The sequence below is a fragment of the Leuresthes tenuis genome, unplaced genomic scaffold (assembly GCF_036924035.1).
Source record: "Leuresthes tenuis unplaced genomic scaffold, fLeuTen1.0.hap1 SCAF_1, whole genome shotgun sequence".
In the NCBI taxonomy this organism is placed as follows: domain Eukaryota; kingdom Metazoa; phylum Chordata; class Actinopteri; order Atheriniformes; family Atherinopsidae; genus Leuresthes; species Leuresthes tenuis.
In genome coordinates, this window is record NW_027325355.1 from 23,800,522 (window position 1) to 23,818,639 (window position 18,118).

At 40.9% G+C, this 18,118-nt stretch overlaps 2 protein-coding genes across 2 annotated transcripts in view; both read left to right on the top strand.

The window, feature by feature from the left end:
- Positions 1 to 18,118, top strand: part of r3hdm1 (R3H domain containing 1) — a 367,959-nt gene that overhangs the window by 62,756 nt on the left and 287,085 nt on the right. The gene's annotated exons all lie outside the window — the stretch shown is intronic.
- mgat5 (alpha-1,6-mannosylglycoprotein 6-beta-N-acetylglucosaminyltransferase) overlaps positions 1 to 18,118 on the top strand; it is a 91,993-nt gene that overhangs the window by 3,114 nt on the left and 70,761 nt on the right. The window contains exons 2-3 of the mRNA XM_072371237.1: positions 13,155 to 13,614; positions 17,443 to 17,607. Of these exons, the coding sequence (XP_072227338.1) occupies positions 13,374 to 13,614; positions 17,443 to 17,607 (406 nt within the window). The 5' untranslated portion in view covers positions 13,155 to 13,373. The remainder of the gene's footprint in view (positions 1 to 13,154; positions 13,615 to 17,442; positions 17,608 to 18,118) is intronic.

Here is an 18,118-nt window from a genome sequence, read left to right on the forward strand (position 1 = left end):
AAACAGCTGGAGGATCATGTTGTAACTAATTAGGTGAATTAACAACAGGTCAGTGATATGATCGGGTATAAAAAGAGCACCTTATAGAGGAAGAATAATGTTTGAATATTCAATCATCAAGGATTCAGAGGATCTGGAGACGTCTCTGTGACCTTCAGGCTCTCAGGCAGCTCTGCATTAGAAACAGACCTGATTCTGTCCTGGAAACCACTGCATGGACCCAGGAACACTTCCAGGAATCACTGTCTGTGAGCACAGCTCACTGTAACATCCACAAATGCAGGTTAAAGCTCCATCAGCCAGAGAAGAAGCCACATGTGAACCTCCAGAAACATTAGTGAACAGCCAGGACTGCTGAGCAGCCAGAATCCTCTTATCAGGCAAGAATGGGACAACTTTCCTCTCCCAAAGGCCCAACAGCTGGTCTCCTCAGTTCCAGATGTTTACAGACTGTTGTTAAAATAAGGAAGTGTTGTGACTGGCTTCCTTATCTGCATTTCTGTGTCAGTTTGTCTCATCCTGCCTCTCATTGCTTGTGTTTGAAGTGTCGGTGAAGGCTTTACCAAGGACTTTATTGAATGCTTTTTTAAAGCAATGTTTCTGTTTCAATGTCATTTACGACAGTGATTAAATCCTAGAACCTGGAAGCTGACACTGGGTAAACATAAAGAGGTTTGGATAGAGTTGTTTTTGGTTTCTACTGCCGACGATAACAGTAATTTATGTACAAACATACAATGAACTGTTTTATTTTACCCATCAACACCTCTTATGTTTTGCATCCAGACCAGATTAAATGTCACCTTCAGCTTAACTTCCTTTTTCTTGATAACGGGGGGATTTTTGTCCCTCTGTTTCAAAAGTGCTGAGCCGATTTCTTTTGTAAGGACAGCTCGGAGTACATTGATTCTCAGCAGTGCGGGATAAAGTCAGCCTTTGCAGGCGCTCTGGGACTGTGCTCCATCAGAGCGACATGTTTCTGTAAGGTCCCTTTGCTGTGATGGTTGATTGGATTTAGGCATGCTGGTTGGAGCTTCAAACCCCCGGTTCATGGCAGGTTACTGACTAAGCCTGGAGGGCTAGAAAAAAGGGAGAAACTGTTACCTGGCTTGATCTCTTTCTCTAAAAACAACCGATTAATTATTCTTATTCTAAGTGAATATCACTTGCCTTTTAATGCTGAAAATCACAGGAGACCATTTCCTCCATCACACTGATTTGAAATTCCTTACCTCTGATTTTTACATGAGTAAATGAGGCTGCAGCTCAGAGCTCATTCATTATTCAGTATACGTTACTTTATCAAGTTAAAATCTTACATGAAAGCGTACATCTGTTTAAGATCCAGCCACATATTGCAGTACAGTGTGTGCTGTAAGATTCCACCAGATTCAAGCTAGGCAGCATTTACAGGACCTATATTTTTATTATGGGAGGGAAAAAAGGTGAAAAATATCTTTTTAATATCAATTACGAACCCAAATGATATTTAATTTGTACAAATATGAAAAGGAGAGATGCAGTGTGTGCTAATAGAGCCGGAGAATGTAATGTAATGTTCTGTTTGGCAGATAATTGGAAGCTATTTATTTATGCTTATTGGACACAGCGGTGGGAATGGCTTCTGGGATCAGGAGTATAATCAACTTTATAGTTTTAGGTTATAATCATTAGGTTTTGAGACCCCAGTAGATATTCTGCTGTTTAGGGACAGGTTCATGTTAAAGGTTTTTATTCCATACAGACTTTTGTAATGAAAACTGTGAGTATGGATGAAATAATAGGATTGAATTAGTCATTAGTGAGCAGAGTTGCATGTTTTGTGGCTTTTTAAAGGGTTTTTTCATGTGTATCTCCCTTGATTTTTAACATTGGAAAGATATTTGATGTGTGAACCGGGGTCTTTATTGGAGTTAATTAATTACACCTTTTGATTTTAGACAGGCAATATGACTGACTGCCCTGCTTTTGGTTGTAAGATGAAGCTAAATATGTGTCTTTCCATCCACATATGACATATTAAAGGGTTGTACATGGAGAGGTTTCATAAGAGCATGTAATGTAAGCATTTCCTTTTTGATTGTTTTATTCTGATTTTGATTTGCCGCATGAGGCTGAGGAGTTGAGACGCTTTCCCTCTGTAGGAACTGCAAACAAAGACACTAAAAGGTGCATTTTGTAAACAGATTGTCCAGCCTCCCCTCATTCTGACACTTTGTAAAATGTCTAATGAGCTTCAGTTTAATGGCTGAACTGTGATCAATTTAAACCTCTACACCAAACAATCTTGTAACTTACATAAAGAGTCATTTGGCGCATTCCCTCTGTAGGAACCTTTTGCAGTTCCTGGAACCTTTTCAGGAATCGGGCCGTTTTTTCACACATTCGGACATACAGGAACTAGGAACCACAGCCCTCAGTTCCTGGAACCATTTTAGCTCCTTCAGGGTCTTTTCTGGGTTCCATAGCAACACATAATCCTATTTTCTGTCTGTCAAACTGTGTTATCTTTGCTGTTTTTCATAGATGCAACTAAAAAAATGGGAACAAATGATGTGTCTTTGTGACAGGCTGCTAGTAACAATAGGCGTATTCCCACAATAGGAACCTTTTGCAGTTCCTGGAACCTTTTCAGGAATCGGGCCGTTTTTTCACACATTCGGACACAGGAACTCGGGACCACGGCCCTCAGTTCCTAGAACCATTTTAGCTCCTTCTTCGAGGTCTTTTCTGGGCTCCATAGCAACATATAATCCTATGTGCCACCTGATGCACGTTTTCCACCTTTAACAGGATCCTTTGCTTTGAATTTACAGAGCTGAAGGCTTCTGTTAATTCAGTTTGTGACGAGAGAATCGACGCCTCCAAATCAGAGATAAATATCATAACGAGGAACACCGGAGGTGTCTGCATCCATTTATGGATAGATATCGAAGTGATTATAGCTTCAGAGTGAATAGGCTCATTCCCACAGTAGGAACATTTTGCAGTTCCTGGAACCTTTTCAGGAATCGGGCCGTTTTTTTTCACACATTCGGACCATTGAAAATGCTGTGACCACCATGTTTGAACAATTTAATCAATAAAAAGGAGCCAGTGCAGCATTTAGTTTGCTTAATCCAAGACAGAGCAAGAAAAAAGAGGAACATGAGCTGGGATTTCTTCTCATTTTCCTGCCGATTGATGCTTTAATATCAGCAGCCCAGTGTGGCTCCAGTTAGAGCATGTGCTTCATCCCACGTGACTCTTAACTTTATGAGTGTGCTGTGGTGTATTTCCCTCATTTGTTCTTATCTGTAAGGGTTGGGAGCATTTTTGAGCAGGTTGTGAGTAAACAAACAATGACAGCAAACAGACCCCTGAAGGTAAAACCGGAGCCATCAATCTAAATCACACTGTAATGAGGCTCTTTCCCTCTGTAGGAACCTTTTGCAGTTCCTGGAACCTTTTCAGGAATCGGGCCGTTTTTTCATTCCTTCGGACATACAGGAACTCTGGACCACGGCCCTCAGTTCCTGGAACCATTTTAGCTCCTTCTCCGAGGTCTTTTCTGGTTTCCATAGCAACACATATGACGTAGGTGTTTGGTGGCTGGTGGCTCCGCCCCTTGTCTGAAACGTTTACTCATACGACACGGACCCAACCGGCGCCTGTTTAATGAGTTAAACTTCGTCTCCTTTGTCTGCGGCGCTCTGCTCTCCTTCTTTCCTCCATGAAACGAAGAAGTATCGCCCGCTGCTGGATTCTCCGTCTCCTGACTCTCGCTGTGAGCTCTTCCAGCCTCCATCTTAGACGCCTGATGTGATCGTCCATGATTAATATCACCGCCATGCAGACCATGAACACGGTGGCCTCCTCGCTCTCCATGTTAGCTTCTTGGTGCTGTTGTTTTCTTCTCTCCTTACTTTTCCCAGGTTCTGTTCTGTTGTTGAGTGGCGCTAAAGTAACACGTCTGTCGCAGACGGCTGCGTCACATCAGTCCCTGTCCAGGTCCCCGACTCATGTATGAATGCAAAATGAAACAGTTCCTCTGGGGAAGGGCAGTTCTTATAATGAAATTCGAGGTGGACAGTTCTTAGAAGGTCTCTGTCCGGATGTGGCTATGAAGGTGTTAGAGGTTCATGTAAATTAATATATATCCATTTCCTCGTGATAACAACTGTACATCCTGTCATTCAGGGGCCTCACCTTCCACTTTTATCTTATGATAAGATAAGAGGCATCGTCACAGGAAATTAAGTCCCTTTTTCTCTCCCCTCCATCACAAAAAAGCTATGGAGTTTTAATCTTCTCTTCTAAAACTCATTTGAATATATGTGCATTTGTGTGACTGAAACCTCAGACCGACGCTCCTTGTGATTTGGACTCCTCTCGTCACACTTTCGATATTTTAGAACTTGTCTCCGGCCACGTTGCGGCTGTCGATATATCTGGTTACAAGCTGGATTCACACCAGGAAGGTGGCGAAGCTGCAGCATGGCCTGTTTCTCTGGAGGGCCTAATGAATAATTAAGAAGGGGGGCTTATGTGAAGAAGTCTATTAAGATGCAGAGTCACACCGGTCTCCATGGTAGCAGGACCATATTATCAGAATCACGTCTCCTTTGGCCTGACAACGGGCAAACTAGCACAGTGTTAGCCTGGGAGAGGTGGACTTTGACTGGAATGAGTAATTTCACTTAACTGGATGGCTTTATGAGACAATATTCAGAAGAAAAAGCATCCGTTCCATCAGAAACTGGGCTTCATTTCTTTAATGGTAAACAAATAAGACAAATGTATGATTCGATAGCATATATCTGTTAGCAACAATGGAATCTGAAGCTTTATGGTTACAATCAGGTGTGAGTGGAGAGAACAGGACACATTTCTGCTATTATGGTACAAATGGGGCTGATAGCTTAAAGGGGAACTCTGGTATTTTTAAACCTGGACCTTATTTCTGGTATGAAATACGTGAAAGTCGGCGTCCTTCGGAAGATATTTAGATAACTCGAGATCCATATAACGGAGTGAACGGGGCTTAGAGGATGCAGCCTCTAAATAAGGCATTATCTGTCTTTATTTCACCAATACTTTAAGAAGAATGAATGAATGAACGTGTGCTATAGCTCTGTTAGCTCATAGCTGCTGTTATGTGGCTACTATTGTGTTAGCTTGCCCAAAAACCAGACTAAACACGATAGTCCAACTGAAAGCAAATGAATAATACATATGGGACAAAGCAGAATTATTCAATTTACTGGCCATAGCTTGACTTAATGTAAACATGCTAATATTCTGTCCCTTTTTGTCAAATCCAAATGATTTTCACATGCTAATCAAAAGGATTTCACATGTAGAATCGGGTCATCAACTGGTTTATGGCACATTTTTCACGGTCCACATCCATTCCTGTCGTTAAAGTAATTAGTTAATCTTTAAACCTCTTGAGGACATCCACCAACACCCCAAGAGTAAGACGTACAAATCCAAAAAGTCTGCAGAAAGTGTCATCTGAGGGAAGGTAAGGCTGTTGGCTGTCATCACCTGAGATGCTCTGCACTCACCTGGGCGTCAGCAGGCGAGATCTTTTTATATTCACAGAAAATGGATCCTTTTTCAAACCTGATCCATAATTGATGGCAGAAACTACATTTCGACTTTCTGTTCTTATGCAACAAGCTCTTAGTGTTTGTTATTTTAGTAGTTTGGGACACTCTTTCGCTCTTTTAGACCTGGAGTAATGCACCGGAATTAATCTCCACCTCCTTCGTCTCGTTCCACCTTTGTGGAATATCTTCTAAACTGCATTTAGAGGCGAGTTATTTTCAGCTGTGAATAAAATGGATGGAGACTTTCTGGGCAGGTCTCAGCAGTGCGACAGTATAAGGATGAAGGCTACGTGTTCGGGACTCTGGTGGAAAAATATTAAAGCCTAAGATTATTATTTTGACATTGATGCAATATCATTGTTCTCTGGTAATCCCTGTGACATTTTCATTAAGCACTTACATCTGGGAATATAAAGCAGTGACCCGTGATTGCTGCAGATAGACTGATTCGAGTCACTGTTGACGTTCATCTTGGATCTTGTTTGGGCTTATAGCAACCTGGAAGAATCCGTTAATCTTAATGGGTTCAAAATGTTACATAAATGTTCAGTCAGGGGTGGCTTTATGTTCTTTCTAGTAACCCTTTCATGGAGTGACTTTATAACGTTTATATCATCATTTCTCATGGTCATACCGGTGAAATGAGGGTGCTGCACGGAGGGACGCCAGAGTGTGCACAGCTCACGTTTTCCTGTCCATAAACGTCTCAGGTGCAGGTTCTGAAACTGAAAACAATAACTCTCAGACAAAAAAGACGTCAGGCTGGAAGCTCACCGTCAGTCTTTGTGTGGACTGATGTTTTAAGTCGGAAAGAAATGAACTCGCTCACCTGTAGCTTCCTGTTTCCCTGCTTCAACACACCTGATTCAGGTCAATGCATCATTAGCAGGCTGCTGCAGAACTTAAGAATCTTTAGAAGAGATCCATTTCATCTGAATCCGTTTGGTCCGCTGGGAGATACTTACTGGATTGAACTGAAAAAGTGGCCTTCAGCAAAAGTTCTCCAGGCTTTCTGGAAACTTGGCATATCTCAGCAGTGTGTCCTGAAAACATTTAGGGAAACGGAGGACAAAAGAAGAAGAAAAACTGTCTGCAGCAGCATTTTTGATGGGACTGAAACTGCCATAATCCAAGATAAATATATAAATGGCTAAATAAACAAGTTTATGTGATGAGAAATGCCACTAAAATGAACTCTCAAATTAATTAATGCAAAAATAATCGTATAGAATATGAAATAGACAAATTTTTCTGCTTTAATTTCAGCTGGTGTAAATGTTATTTAATTACTTTGTCACCCAGTTTTCAATTTAATTTGTTATCTTAATTTGAATATATTTAATCTTTCATTGGTTACTCCTTTATTTACTTTCCATTGTATCATATTGATTTATTATTTATTTCATTTTTAATCGACCACATGTTTTTAATAATTTTTTGTCATTTATTTAACTAAGTTATGCAATTTTCTTCCCGTTTATCTCCCCAAACCCATTTATTTCCATATTCTCCTTTTGTTTTTCACATGCTCCCTGTATGCGTTTTTGCATTATTATCTAAGCGAGTGTGCGGTCGGATATAAAAAACAGAAATAAGAAGTTCATAATATATTCTAATCAAAAACAGAAATAAAACTAAGTGGAAAAGTAAATAAATGGTAACATTAACACAAGCAAAAAATTAAATTTTGACATTGTTTTTGCATAAATTATTCTTTTATTTAATTTTACTTGCATTTATCATCATACAAACTTACTTAGTTAGCCATTTATATATCTCTATTTGTACTTATATTTGATTGAGGCAGTTTCAGGCACTTTAAATCACTTTAAAACTGAAAGAAAGTGTCAAATTAATCATATCTGAAGAAGTAAAACTGTTTTTCTTTTGTTTGATAGAAATTATAGCAGCTCAAACCAGCTTAAACAAAGTCTCGAATATCAGAAAGTAAACTGGATAATGTAGAAAATAAGCATAACATTCTTTATTTGTTATGATTATGATTATAATTGTGCCTGTTATCAGATGAAGATGACGTTTCCAGTCACAGTTACCATCGCCACACTTTAAACTGAACGTTTGAGCTACAATTTCACCTCCTTTGTCCCGAACAAAAGGAAATCTTACGCTGCAGGAGTGTCAGTGCACTGATACTCCAGATTATCCAGGTGTTTCAGTCTCCACGGCTTCATGAACCTACACAGTTTTAGTTGCTCCAACAATGAAAAAAACGTCCAGCAGGTTGTTGTTATCATCTCAAGTTGCAAAGGATCATATATTCTGCAACCTTAGCTGGCTGCCATCGCATGAGTTTTACCCGGCTGTTGCTGATGATAGCCAGAGGGCTTCCTGCCAGATAAATTAAGATGCTGAATTAGAAACCAGAAGGTAACTGGTGGGAAATGTACAGTGGTGCACTTCACTCCTTTTCCATCATTGGAAAGCTTCCTAACTAAAGGATGTTTTGCAATGATATTCAGTGCTAAATAAGATGGATGCATTCAGGATCAACCTCCCCATATCAGCTCTGCAGATTGCACAGCGCTGCTGTTAACGCTTTGTCTCAAAAAACTACAGGGAAGTACAGAAATTTGGTCCCAGTGGTCCCAGTAGAGTGCCTGTGTGGAATTCCCTCCGTTAGCCACATAACAGCAGCTATGAGCTAACAGAGCTATAGCACACGTTCATTCATTCATTCTTCTTAAAGTATTGGTGAAATAAAGACAGATAATGCCTTATTTAGAGGCTCTAAGCCCCGTTCAGTCCGTTATATGGATCTCCAGTTATCTAAATATCTTCTGAAGGACGCCGACTTTCACCAAACTGTTCTCCTTATTTTATGCCAGAAATAAGGTCCAGGTTTAAAAACACCGGAGTTCCCCTTTAAAAGCCGACCGTGTCAAATGTAAGAAACTCCAATTTACATTTTCTGTTATGTTCTTTGAGACAATGCAGTGTTTGTTCCAGCTTTGGTCCATACAGGAAGCAAACACAGGCCTTTGTATAAATGACTGAGCAGTTATGGTGTGTCATAACCTGCTGCGAGATTCCAGCCCTGCTGGAAGCTGCTTGCAGCTGTCTCTGACCTATTTATGAAGCTGATGGATGTAAGGTGAAAAGAGCCTTTTGTGTGGCTGCCTTTTGTGTTTCTTGGGAAGGTGCCGATGATTTTCTTACAGCAGGGAATAGTTTGATATCTGTGATATGTGTGGGAAATTTAGAAAAATATCCTATGTAAATAATCAAGGAAACGGAGCGATTCTCATATAGACTGTTAAGTTTATTAAGCTCATTAAGGCGACTGGTCCTGACCCGGTTAGGGACACTTTGAAAGAGCAGAAGAAAGACGCAGTTAAAAAGCAAGGCTGCAGAAATCCCCTCCCCACACTTAGCCTCATTTACAGCTACAGAGGCTGAATGCAGATGAGAGACCATCTGAGATCTTTTTCTTTCGGCTTCATTGTGAGCTGCAACAATTCTTCTTTTGCGTTATTGCTTTTCGCCTAAAGCTAAAGGCATTTATTTAGCTTTGCATAGATCGCCCAGAGGTTGTCAGTTAAGACTTGTTGAGCTTTTAAACGGGTTCAAAAGTGCCGCGGGGCTCCCTAATTTTGTATCACGAGCAAAAGTTTGATGGTTAAAGGCGCATTTGTGTTCAAATAGCAGGCACGAATACAGCATACTGCTCTTTAAGGCTTATGTTAATCAGCCTGCTGAGGCGTCTACAAAGCTGGTTCCCACAGAGAAAGGGGAAGTATGTTATACTTTAGATGCAGTCGGTATGACTTATTAGGAAAACAGGGTTTCCCCCGGAAAACTTGCTCAGCCTGGTGGTCGGGCCGCTAGAAGCCCACCGTGTTTTTGTAAAAAAAAAAAAAAGGATGTTAAAAGTTGACAGGACTTTTGAAATTATGACAATTATGTGTTATTGTAAGACATTCATGTAACAATACTCAACATTAGTTAATACAGTTAGAACAAACACAATAAATGAATAAATAAATACAAATAATATCAATTGTTTTCACTTAAGTAAAGTAAGAAGCAAAAAAAAAACCTTTCTGGTCACAAAGTAAAATAAATTAACATTAATAAAAAAGTGCAAACCAACATTTATTCACATTATTTTTTGTTTACTTTTGCTTTTGCTTTCTGCCATCTCAGTACTTGTGTGATGGTGTCGAGACCCAATATGTGCGTTTCGCACATCTTACGTACGACAAGGAGCTTTGAGCTCGAGGGCTGCATTGGGATTGGGTCCCGCTGGGTCCCGCTTCATTCCGTATGATACCGTCTTTAGCATCGTACCGTATGATACCGGCTTTAGCATCATACCGTATGATACCGTCTTTAGCATCGTACCGTATGATACCGTCTTTAGCATCATACCGTATGATACCGTCTTTAGCTTCATACCGTATGATACTGTCTTTAGCATCGTACCGTATGATACCGGCTTTAGCATCGTACCGTATGATACCATCTTTAGCTTCATACCGTATGATACCGGCTTTAGCATCATACCGTATGATACCGTCTTTAGCTTCATACCGTATGATACCGTCTTTAGCATCATACCATGTGATACCGTCTTTAGCATCATACCGTATGATACCGTCTTTAGGATCATACCATGTGATACCGTCTTTAGCATCGTACCGTATGATACCGGCTTTAGCATCATACCGTATGATACCGTCTTTAGCATCGTACCGTATGATACCGTCTTTTGCATCATACCGTATGATACCGGCTTTAGCTTCATACCATATGATACCGTCTTTAGCTTCATACCGTATGATACCGGCTTTAGCATCATACCGTATGATACCGGCTTTAGCATCATACCGTATGATACCGTCTTTAGCATCATACCGTATGATACCGTCTTTAGCATCATACCGTATGATACCGTCTTTAGCTTCATACCGTACGATACCGTCTTTAGCATCATACCATGTGATACCGTCTTTAGCATCATACCATGTGATACCGTCTTTAGCATCATACCGTATGATACCGTCTTTAGGATCATACCATGTGATACCGTCTTTAGCATCATACCGTATGATACCGGCTTTAGCATCATACCGTATGATACCGTCTTTAGCATCGTACCGTATGATACCGTCTTTTGCATCATACCGTATGATACCGGCTTTAGCTTCATACCATATGATACCGTCTTTAGCTTCATACCGTATGATACCGGCTTTAGCATCATACCGTATGATACCGGCTTTAGCATCATACCGTATGATACCGTCTTTAGCATCATACCGTATGATACCGTCTTTAGCATCATACCGTATGATACCGTCTTTAGCTTCATACCGTACGATACCGTCTTTAGCATCATACCATGTGATACCGTCTTTAGCTTCATACCGTACGATACCGTCTTTAGCATCATACCGTATGATACCGTCTTTAGCATCATACCATGTGATACCGTCTTTAGCATCATACCGTATGATACCGTCTTTAGGATCATACCATGTGATACCGCCTTTAGCATCGTACCGTATGATACCGGCTTTAGCATCATACCGTATGATACCGTCTTTAGCATCGTACCGTATGATACCGTCTTTAGCATCGTACCGTATGATACCGTCTTTAGCATCATACCATGTGATACCGTCTTTAGCATCATACCGTATGATACCGGCTTTAGCTTCATACCATGTGATACCGTCTTTAGCATCGTACCGTATGATACCGTCTTTAGCATCATACCGTATGATACCGTCTTTAGCATCATGTTTCTGGTACATTAAAAAATCTTTTAAATAAATAAACAGGCAATGCTTAGCATGGTGGGGGCTGGAATAAACTAAGAAGAATGATCTATTGGTAAACCACACATTTAACCTTGCTGTTGGGCAGATGGAACATGTGACAGTCGTTTATTTCCTGTTGGGGTAATTGCATTTTTACAACGGCTAAGAAAAGCTTGTGGTTGCCAACTTCTTCTAAACCTGTCTCCATGTGACGTTCTGGTACTGTCTGTGCTTTATTCTAAAAAGTCCAGGTGTTTGTTAAGCTTTGATCTTGAACAAAGGGAGGTTTTCAAGATAAATAAGTAATCTCCTGATATCTTTATTTTGGATTGTCATGGAGATTATGATATGAACTACAATTACACAATATGCATGCAATATGCATGAATCCAGACCAAAATAAGACCAAAACTGGACTTTTACCATGTTTGTGCATTACAAAATCCAATCTCTCAAAGTTTTATCCAAGCATCCATGTACAAAACTCTCAGTGTAACACTTGGTGCTTTGCAGCTGACAGCTGACCGCGTCTGTTGCCATGTTTGTGCTTTTGGGTTTGCTTTGGTTCCAGAAAAGTTAAGAGCCTCTTTTCACATAAGCCTTTTCAAGCCTGGACTAATGTGCCCTCGTTGCACATCGAGCTATGTGTGAAAGTACAGAGGTGGAATAAAGGTAGGAGTCAGTTAGCTGCTAATGCCAAGCAGAGGCAAGTCGGTAGTGCTAATCCACTGAAATATGAGAAGAAAAATGACTTTACCATGACAGAAGCATCAAATATCTCACTGCAAATGAACACATGGAGAGATATTTTTATTAAATATGAGCAAGACTACAGTTTTATTCTATTCTATGCTTCCTTATCTTGACTGATTATTCAGTAGTTTCACTGATCAGTGATCAGCCTTGGAGACTCATTTAAACATTAACAGCTGGCTCAGAGGTCTCATATTTCAGTCTGTCTTGAATTGAACGTTTTCATCTTGTAAAACGTTGATGTTTTGTAGCTTTATATTTAAAAACTGACGACAGACTTTGACTTTAGACTTCTGGGTTGACAATAGAAGGAATTCAGTCGCAACTGATACCTCATCGGTGCATTTTCTAATGGAGCAAAGAAAAGAAGAAATGTTTCCACTAGTTTTTAATAATTATTATTAAAATGGCATCTAATAGTACTCGCTGACCTCATACAGTTTTATCAGTTATGAGGGTGTGTCTGTTGCATCTCACACACGTGCACAATAAACTTGCTATGATTGATCTCACAGGAAATCCTTGAACTGCAAAAATCAAAGTACAATAGCAAGATAAGTGTGTATTTACAATCCTGCTTTCTCTCTTGTCACAGAAGAAGATTGATTGTAGGTTATCTCAGTCCTTCTTGCGTAATAATCACACCGCTAACATCAGTGTCTGAGCTAAACGGGGCTGTTCAGTTTAAATTTATCCTGTTTTCAGCATGTTGTAATGTTCTTCCTGCAGACATAATGCTTTATGCTTCATGCAGTGTTGAAATAAATGTGTTTAAAATCTAAATTAGTACGTTATTATGAATAAAATAGGCAGTTTAAGTAACAAGTGTGGGAGCTATGCTGTGTTTTCTCAGCTGCGGTATGGTCTACCAGTTCTGTGTAACTGCTAACTCATACTCATTTATCAGTGTTTTATTCTAATCATGCACCGTGCACATTGCAGTTGGTTAGTGGCGTGAACACCCTCATTATCTGTGTTTTGTATGCCAACCAGCTAACCTCAAATTTCGTCATCCTCTCTGCAGCAGCATGCTGGACTCTCTGAGACGTTACTGAGCGGCGAGAATGGGCCAGAGAAGGAAATCAAACCGGTGAGGCAAATCAGCTGCATGCCATCCCCCGAAAACCAGCCAGCTGCCAGAGCCATGCAGCCCCTGCTGTCCTGATCCTCCTCCCAGACCCCTGCATCTTCCTTCGGTGAAATCTAAGTCCCAGCAGCCCGTCCAGCTCCCTGGCAATTCATCATGGCAACGCCCTTCTTGTGGAAGCTGTCATCTCAGAAGCTCGGCTTCTTCCTGGTCAGCTTCGGGTTCATCTGGGGCATGATGCTGCTGCATTTCACCATCCAGCAGCGAGCCAGCCACGAGAACAGTGCTGTGCTGCGCCAGCAGATCCTGGATCTCAGCAAGCGCTATATCAAAGCTCTGGCTGAGGAGAACCAAAGTGTCATGGACGGGCCGTACGTGGGCACAATGACTGCTTACGGTGAGTCGTCTAACTTACACGCTGCCAACAGGGAGTAAAACTGGTCTTTAAACACACCATAAACAGTTGCTCCTGCTGCTCCACCAGTCTTTACTTTTGCTTGGTTTGTTTATTTTAGCACATTTAGAAGTTTTTGCCGCAGAAACTACTCGTAGAAGAGGTTGGTGCCGACCCTGCGCCGCCTTCTTTATTCAGTGAACTGTGATCTATGGACACATTTCCACTGTTTACACTCTGTGTAGCTCGTGTGATGTTGGGATAATTCAGCCGTAAGCGTTTGAACCACAGAGGAAGAAGAAGGAGCTGAACTCCTAAATTCTGTCTCTTCAAGAACAGAAGAATGTAACACCTGATATGTCTGAAAGTAGCGAGAAATGTACCAATTTATTAGATTTTATTAAAGCAGGACGAGAACAAAAGTGGAAAGGTCTACCTTTCATACATATTCAGTTATCATCAATTGAACATGTGTTACGGTAATGAATTTATTTGGTCAACGACTCAATAAAACATTCCGAAAATGTATTAAAGAACGTGTATTGATCACTAATTTTAATTGAGCCAGTTAATTGAGACCCTGCTTAATACTAATAAGAGAAAAAAATAGCAAAATTGACCTAAATTTGTTTTTGCAAAGGATAGGACAGTTTCGTGAGAATCACCCTGTTGTGATGTGAAGCTGTCCTCTTATATAATCCATAGAATGGATTTAATGGATCCACTTGTCCGCCTCCCGCAGCAGGCACAATAGAGGCTGTGTTCACGAAAACCAGCCCTGGAAGATTTAACGCTGATACAGCTGCATTACAGCATAATACTGTTCGAGAACAGGTCCAGAAAACACATCAATAAGTTATTCATGCCATTAATAGACCCGTATAGCTGTATGGGAGGCTTCATTAGAAACCTGAGATTGGAATTGATTGTTCTGTAATTCCCAGAGAAACAACAGGATACAGTAAAGCTCTTGCAGATTAAATCAGGTCCCGGGGAACCTAAAGAAGATGCCAGAGTATGTAAAGTAACAGGAGCGCTCCCAGCTTAGAGGTTTACAGGGATTTCTTTTGCAGGAGCTTTAAACTGATTGTTCAACAGTACATGCAAAATGCGTCTCATTCAAACTACTTTCAGCTTCGTTTTAAAGAATGTGAACTGTTTTTAAGTTGTATTTCCACGCTGTAAATCCTGAGAATAATTCAGCCAAAGTAATCCAAGGACCTGTCATAGATTTATATACCAGCCAGACAGTTTGTTTTGTTCCCTTATACGATGGATTGATTTTCAGGTCACTGTAGCGGTCTATTGACCGCTGTCCAATATCACATAAAAATCCATTTCATGGCTTTATTTAGACAGCAACACAACAGGATACTTTGTGCTCCCTTGATCTGATTTGTAACGACTTCAAGGGGAAGCGGTATCCTCCTTTGCTACCTGTGAATGACCCATGAAATCCATGTGAATTTAATGTTGTAAATCTCAAAAGCTGATTTTTTTTTTTTTTTTGGGAACAATTGGCAGATAATCTTGAAATAACAAATATCGAGATTAATCAGAAATAAAAACGGCTCTCATGCCTTCAGGGCCATATGGACCTGAACCCTGCTTTTAAACACCTTCATAACACCCTGGTGCTCCACAGTAAAGTCAGAAATGGCGAGGATGTGGATCCGGGAACTGATCCAAGCAGCTGGCTTTGACCAGCGAACCTTGTTGAGATACAAGCCACCAGTTATGATGGATTTCTCTTGTGCTTCCTGCTGCTTCCTGCTCCGCAGAGCCAGCGCCAGAATCAAGAAAAATCCTGTTGCCTGGGTGTGGTATAAGCTTACATATATTGCTGCTCTAATCCTCTTTGCCCTGTGTTGTGTGGAAGGTCGCATTGTGGCGCTCCTGCGTCTGTCTGCTCTCCGTCTTATTATGTTGGTCAGATGGAGAGGCCGCCGCCAGCGTGAGGGGAGCCTCATGGATGACAGGAAACAATTGAGGTCACCGATGAACACCCCGGGCTTATGCTCCTGTGTAATCACTTCTTTAAATTGGTTGTGTCCCACATGAGAAATTGACGCGGCACCTGACATTTGTTCACTGTTGGAAGGAAAAAGCCCTCTTTTTCTAAATCTAATTCCTTTTATTTTATTCATTATTCAGTTGCGTATAAAACAAATTCGCACATCTTTTTTGCTTCCTCTTCTAAAGCATGTTGACAGTAGCCTTTTATTTATTTAATTTTATTGTTATGCTTGGCTCTTTCCTTTCAGTTTCTGTCTGGCACCTCCATGCTGCCCTGCATCCAAATCGGACAAATTCTCTGGCCTTTCTGTTCACACAAATCGGTCTGGTGTGCTGGGCCGTGCCAGGCTACGCTGTGCACTTTGCCAATCTCTCAGACGTGATGAAAACTGGCATGTCAGATGCATCCTGGCGCAGGAAAAAGTGGCGCTATCATGTGAGGAGAGCAACCACGAGCCGTTCTGCTCTGTTCTGCAGTTATACAAGCATGTGTATGAATTAAATGAAATACTTAGTCGCTATCACAGAGCTGCAGATGACGAATGACAGGCTTCTTAGATGCTATTTGCTTTTATTATCAATGCACCAGTAAGAGCAGCGTCAAAGAACTTAACATTTCTGTTTTAAATGTCATGCAAATGCTGCAGGTTAAAGAACCAGACAAATACCATAGTAAATAAGGCCAAAGAATGCCATGCTTTAACATTTGTTTGTGACATTTTGAGGGTATTGCCGATCCATCTCGGCAGTCTTCCTGCTGGCTCTAACGTGAGCTGTGTCCTTTACTCAGACTGGTGCAGAAAGAGCCAGGGAATGACCAGGCGGGTGTAAGACATTGGCCATTTTATTAATAGCATGTGGCAGTCAAGTTACAGTTGCAAATGACTCCAATATTGTAGTTTTTACGAGTTTGTTTTGACTTTTATACCGAACACTCGTCATATAGCAGGCTGTGGTACGTCTTAAGATGCTTAAAAGGTTTCATGGGGTTTCCACTTGATGCACAGTACCTTTTTGTTGTGGTTTTTTTTGTTTCATCACTACCCTGAAAGCCAAAACTCTTCCATCCTGCCAACCTTTCCTTGGGAGTAAATTGCTCTATCCTCTGGATGACTGAAGTTATGTTTTCATTGTGTTTTGTTGGGCATTAAAGCTGTTTTTTTTCACGAGCGAATGGCACAAACTTCTAAAACCACAAATACCGCACGTTTCAAGCCTGGATCACATGTGTCGCGCATCTTTTAGGCTAAACTGCAGATTTAAACTGCCAAATTTTGCATTTAAAAATGAGTAATCGGCGTTTATCGTTGTTTATTGTTTATTGGTATCTACAATGTCTTGGAGTTGGTTCAAGTGTCCATGATCTTGGCATTTGTGAGACCAAGAACAGCTCAGGAAGCTTTTTCATGGAGTAGTTCACTCAGGCCAAACACACAGCACGGCACAACACGTTTTTACCAGGTTATCTGGTAGAAAATGAATGCTTTTCTTTCCCAATTCATAGATACCGAAGAGCTTATTCCCTCCTCCTAATAATGTGAAGATGACCACTTTACCACATGATGCAGCAGCCTTCCACTCCCACACGATATTTTAGGCCTCTACAGTTTTTGGAGATGCTTAAAAATGTTACATAAATATGAATATGACCAGTTTTAAATGCTGATTAAAGCCGTTTTATTCCTTCCTTCATGACTCTGTCTTTGACCCATCACAATAGGAGTAGAAATCACGAGTATTGGGACTGGAAACCTGTCAGAATTAGTTGTAAAATATGGGGCTGGAAACATTAAAGATGACTTTGCTTGCCTGCAGACTTGAAGAAGACCCTCGCTGTGCTGCTGGATAACATCATGCTTCGGCTTGGGAAGCTCGAGTCCAAAGTGGAGAACATCTACAACGGAACGGGGGGCAACCTGACCAACGGCACCAGCACCGCCACGCCCAGCGCCCCCAACTCAGAAAAAGTGAACGTGGCCGGTATGTACCGGCTTTGTTATGTTGTGTAACCAGTGCCCACATTCTGGGACATAATTCACATTCCCTTCATGCTGTGTGACCGTTATATTAGTTTTTATTGATTCACCTGCCAGCTTTCAGATGATGAATGACTGAGCTGTTGGTTTCTGGGGAGACTTTCTCTAACCTGCATTAAACAGTAGAAATCTGGATTCTGTGCTCTGATGCATCGCAGACCAACACAACCAGACTAAACTTTCTGTTTTTACAACAGTCATTTAGATAGATCTAATCTTATTTAGAGAGGAAGCACAGTGAGTCATAATCCTGCCTTTGAAACTTTCTTTTTAATGGACTCATTGTATGACTAAGTCTGAATATTTCCCTACAAGCTGGCAAACCACTAAAACCACGTTATTTTAGCTGTTCACGTCAGCCTGACAAGTACGCGGTCTGCTTGACATCCTTTTTGAGAGGTTTTCTTGGTATTCTGCTGATTCTCATAAGTGCTTCTGTTTTCTACAGAAACATG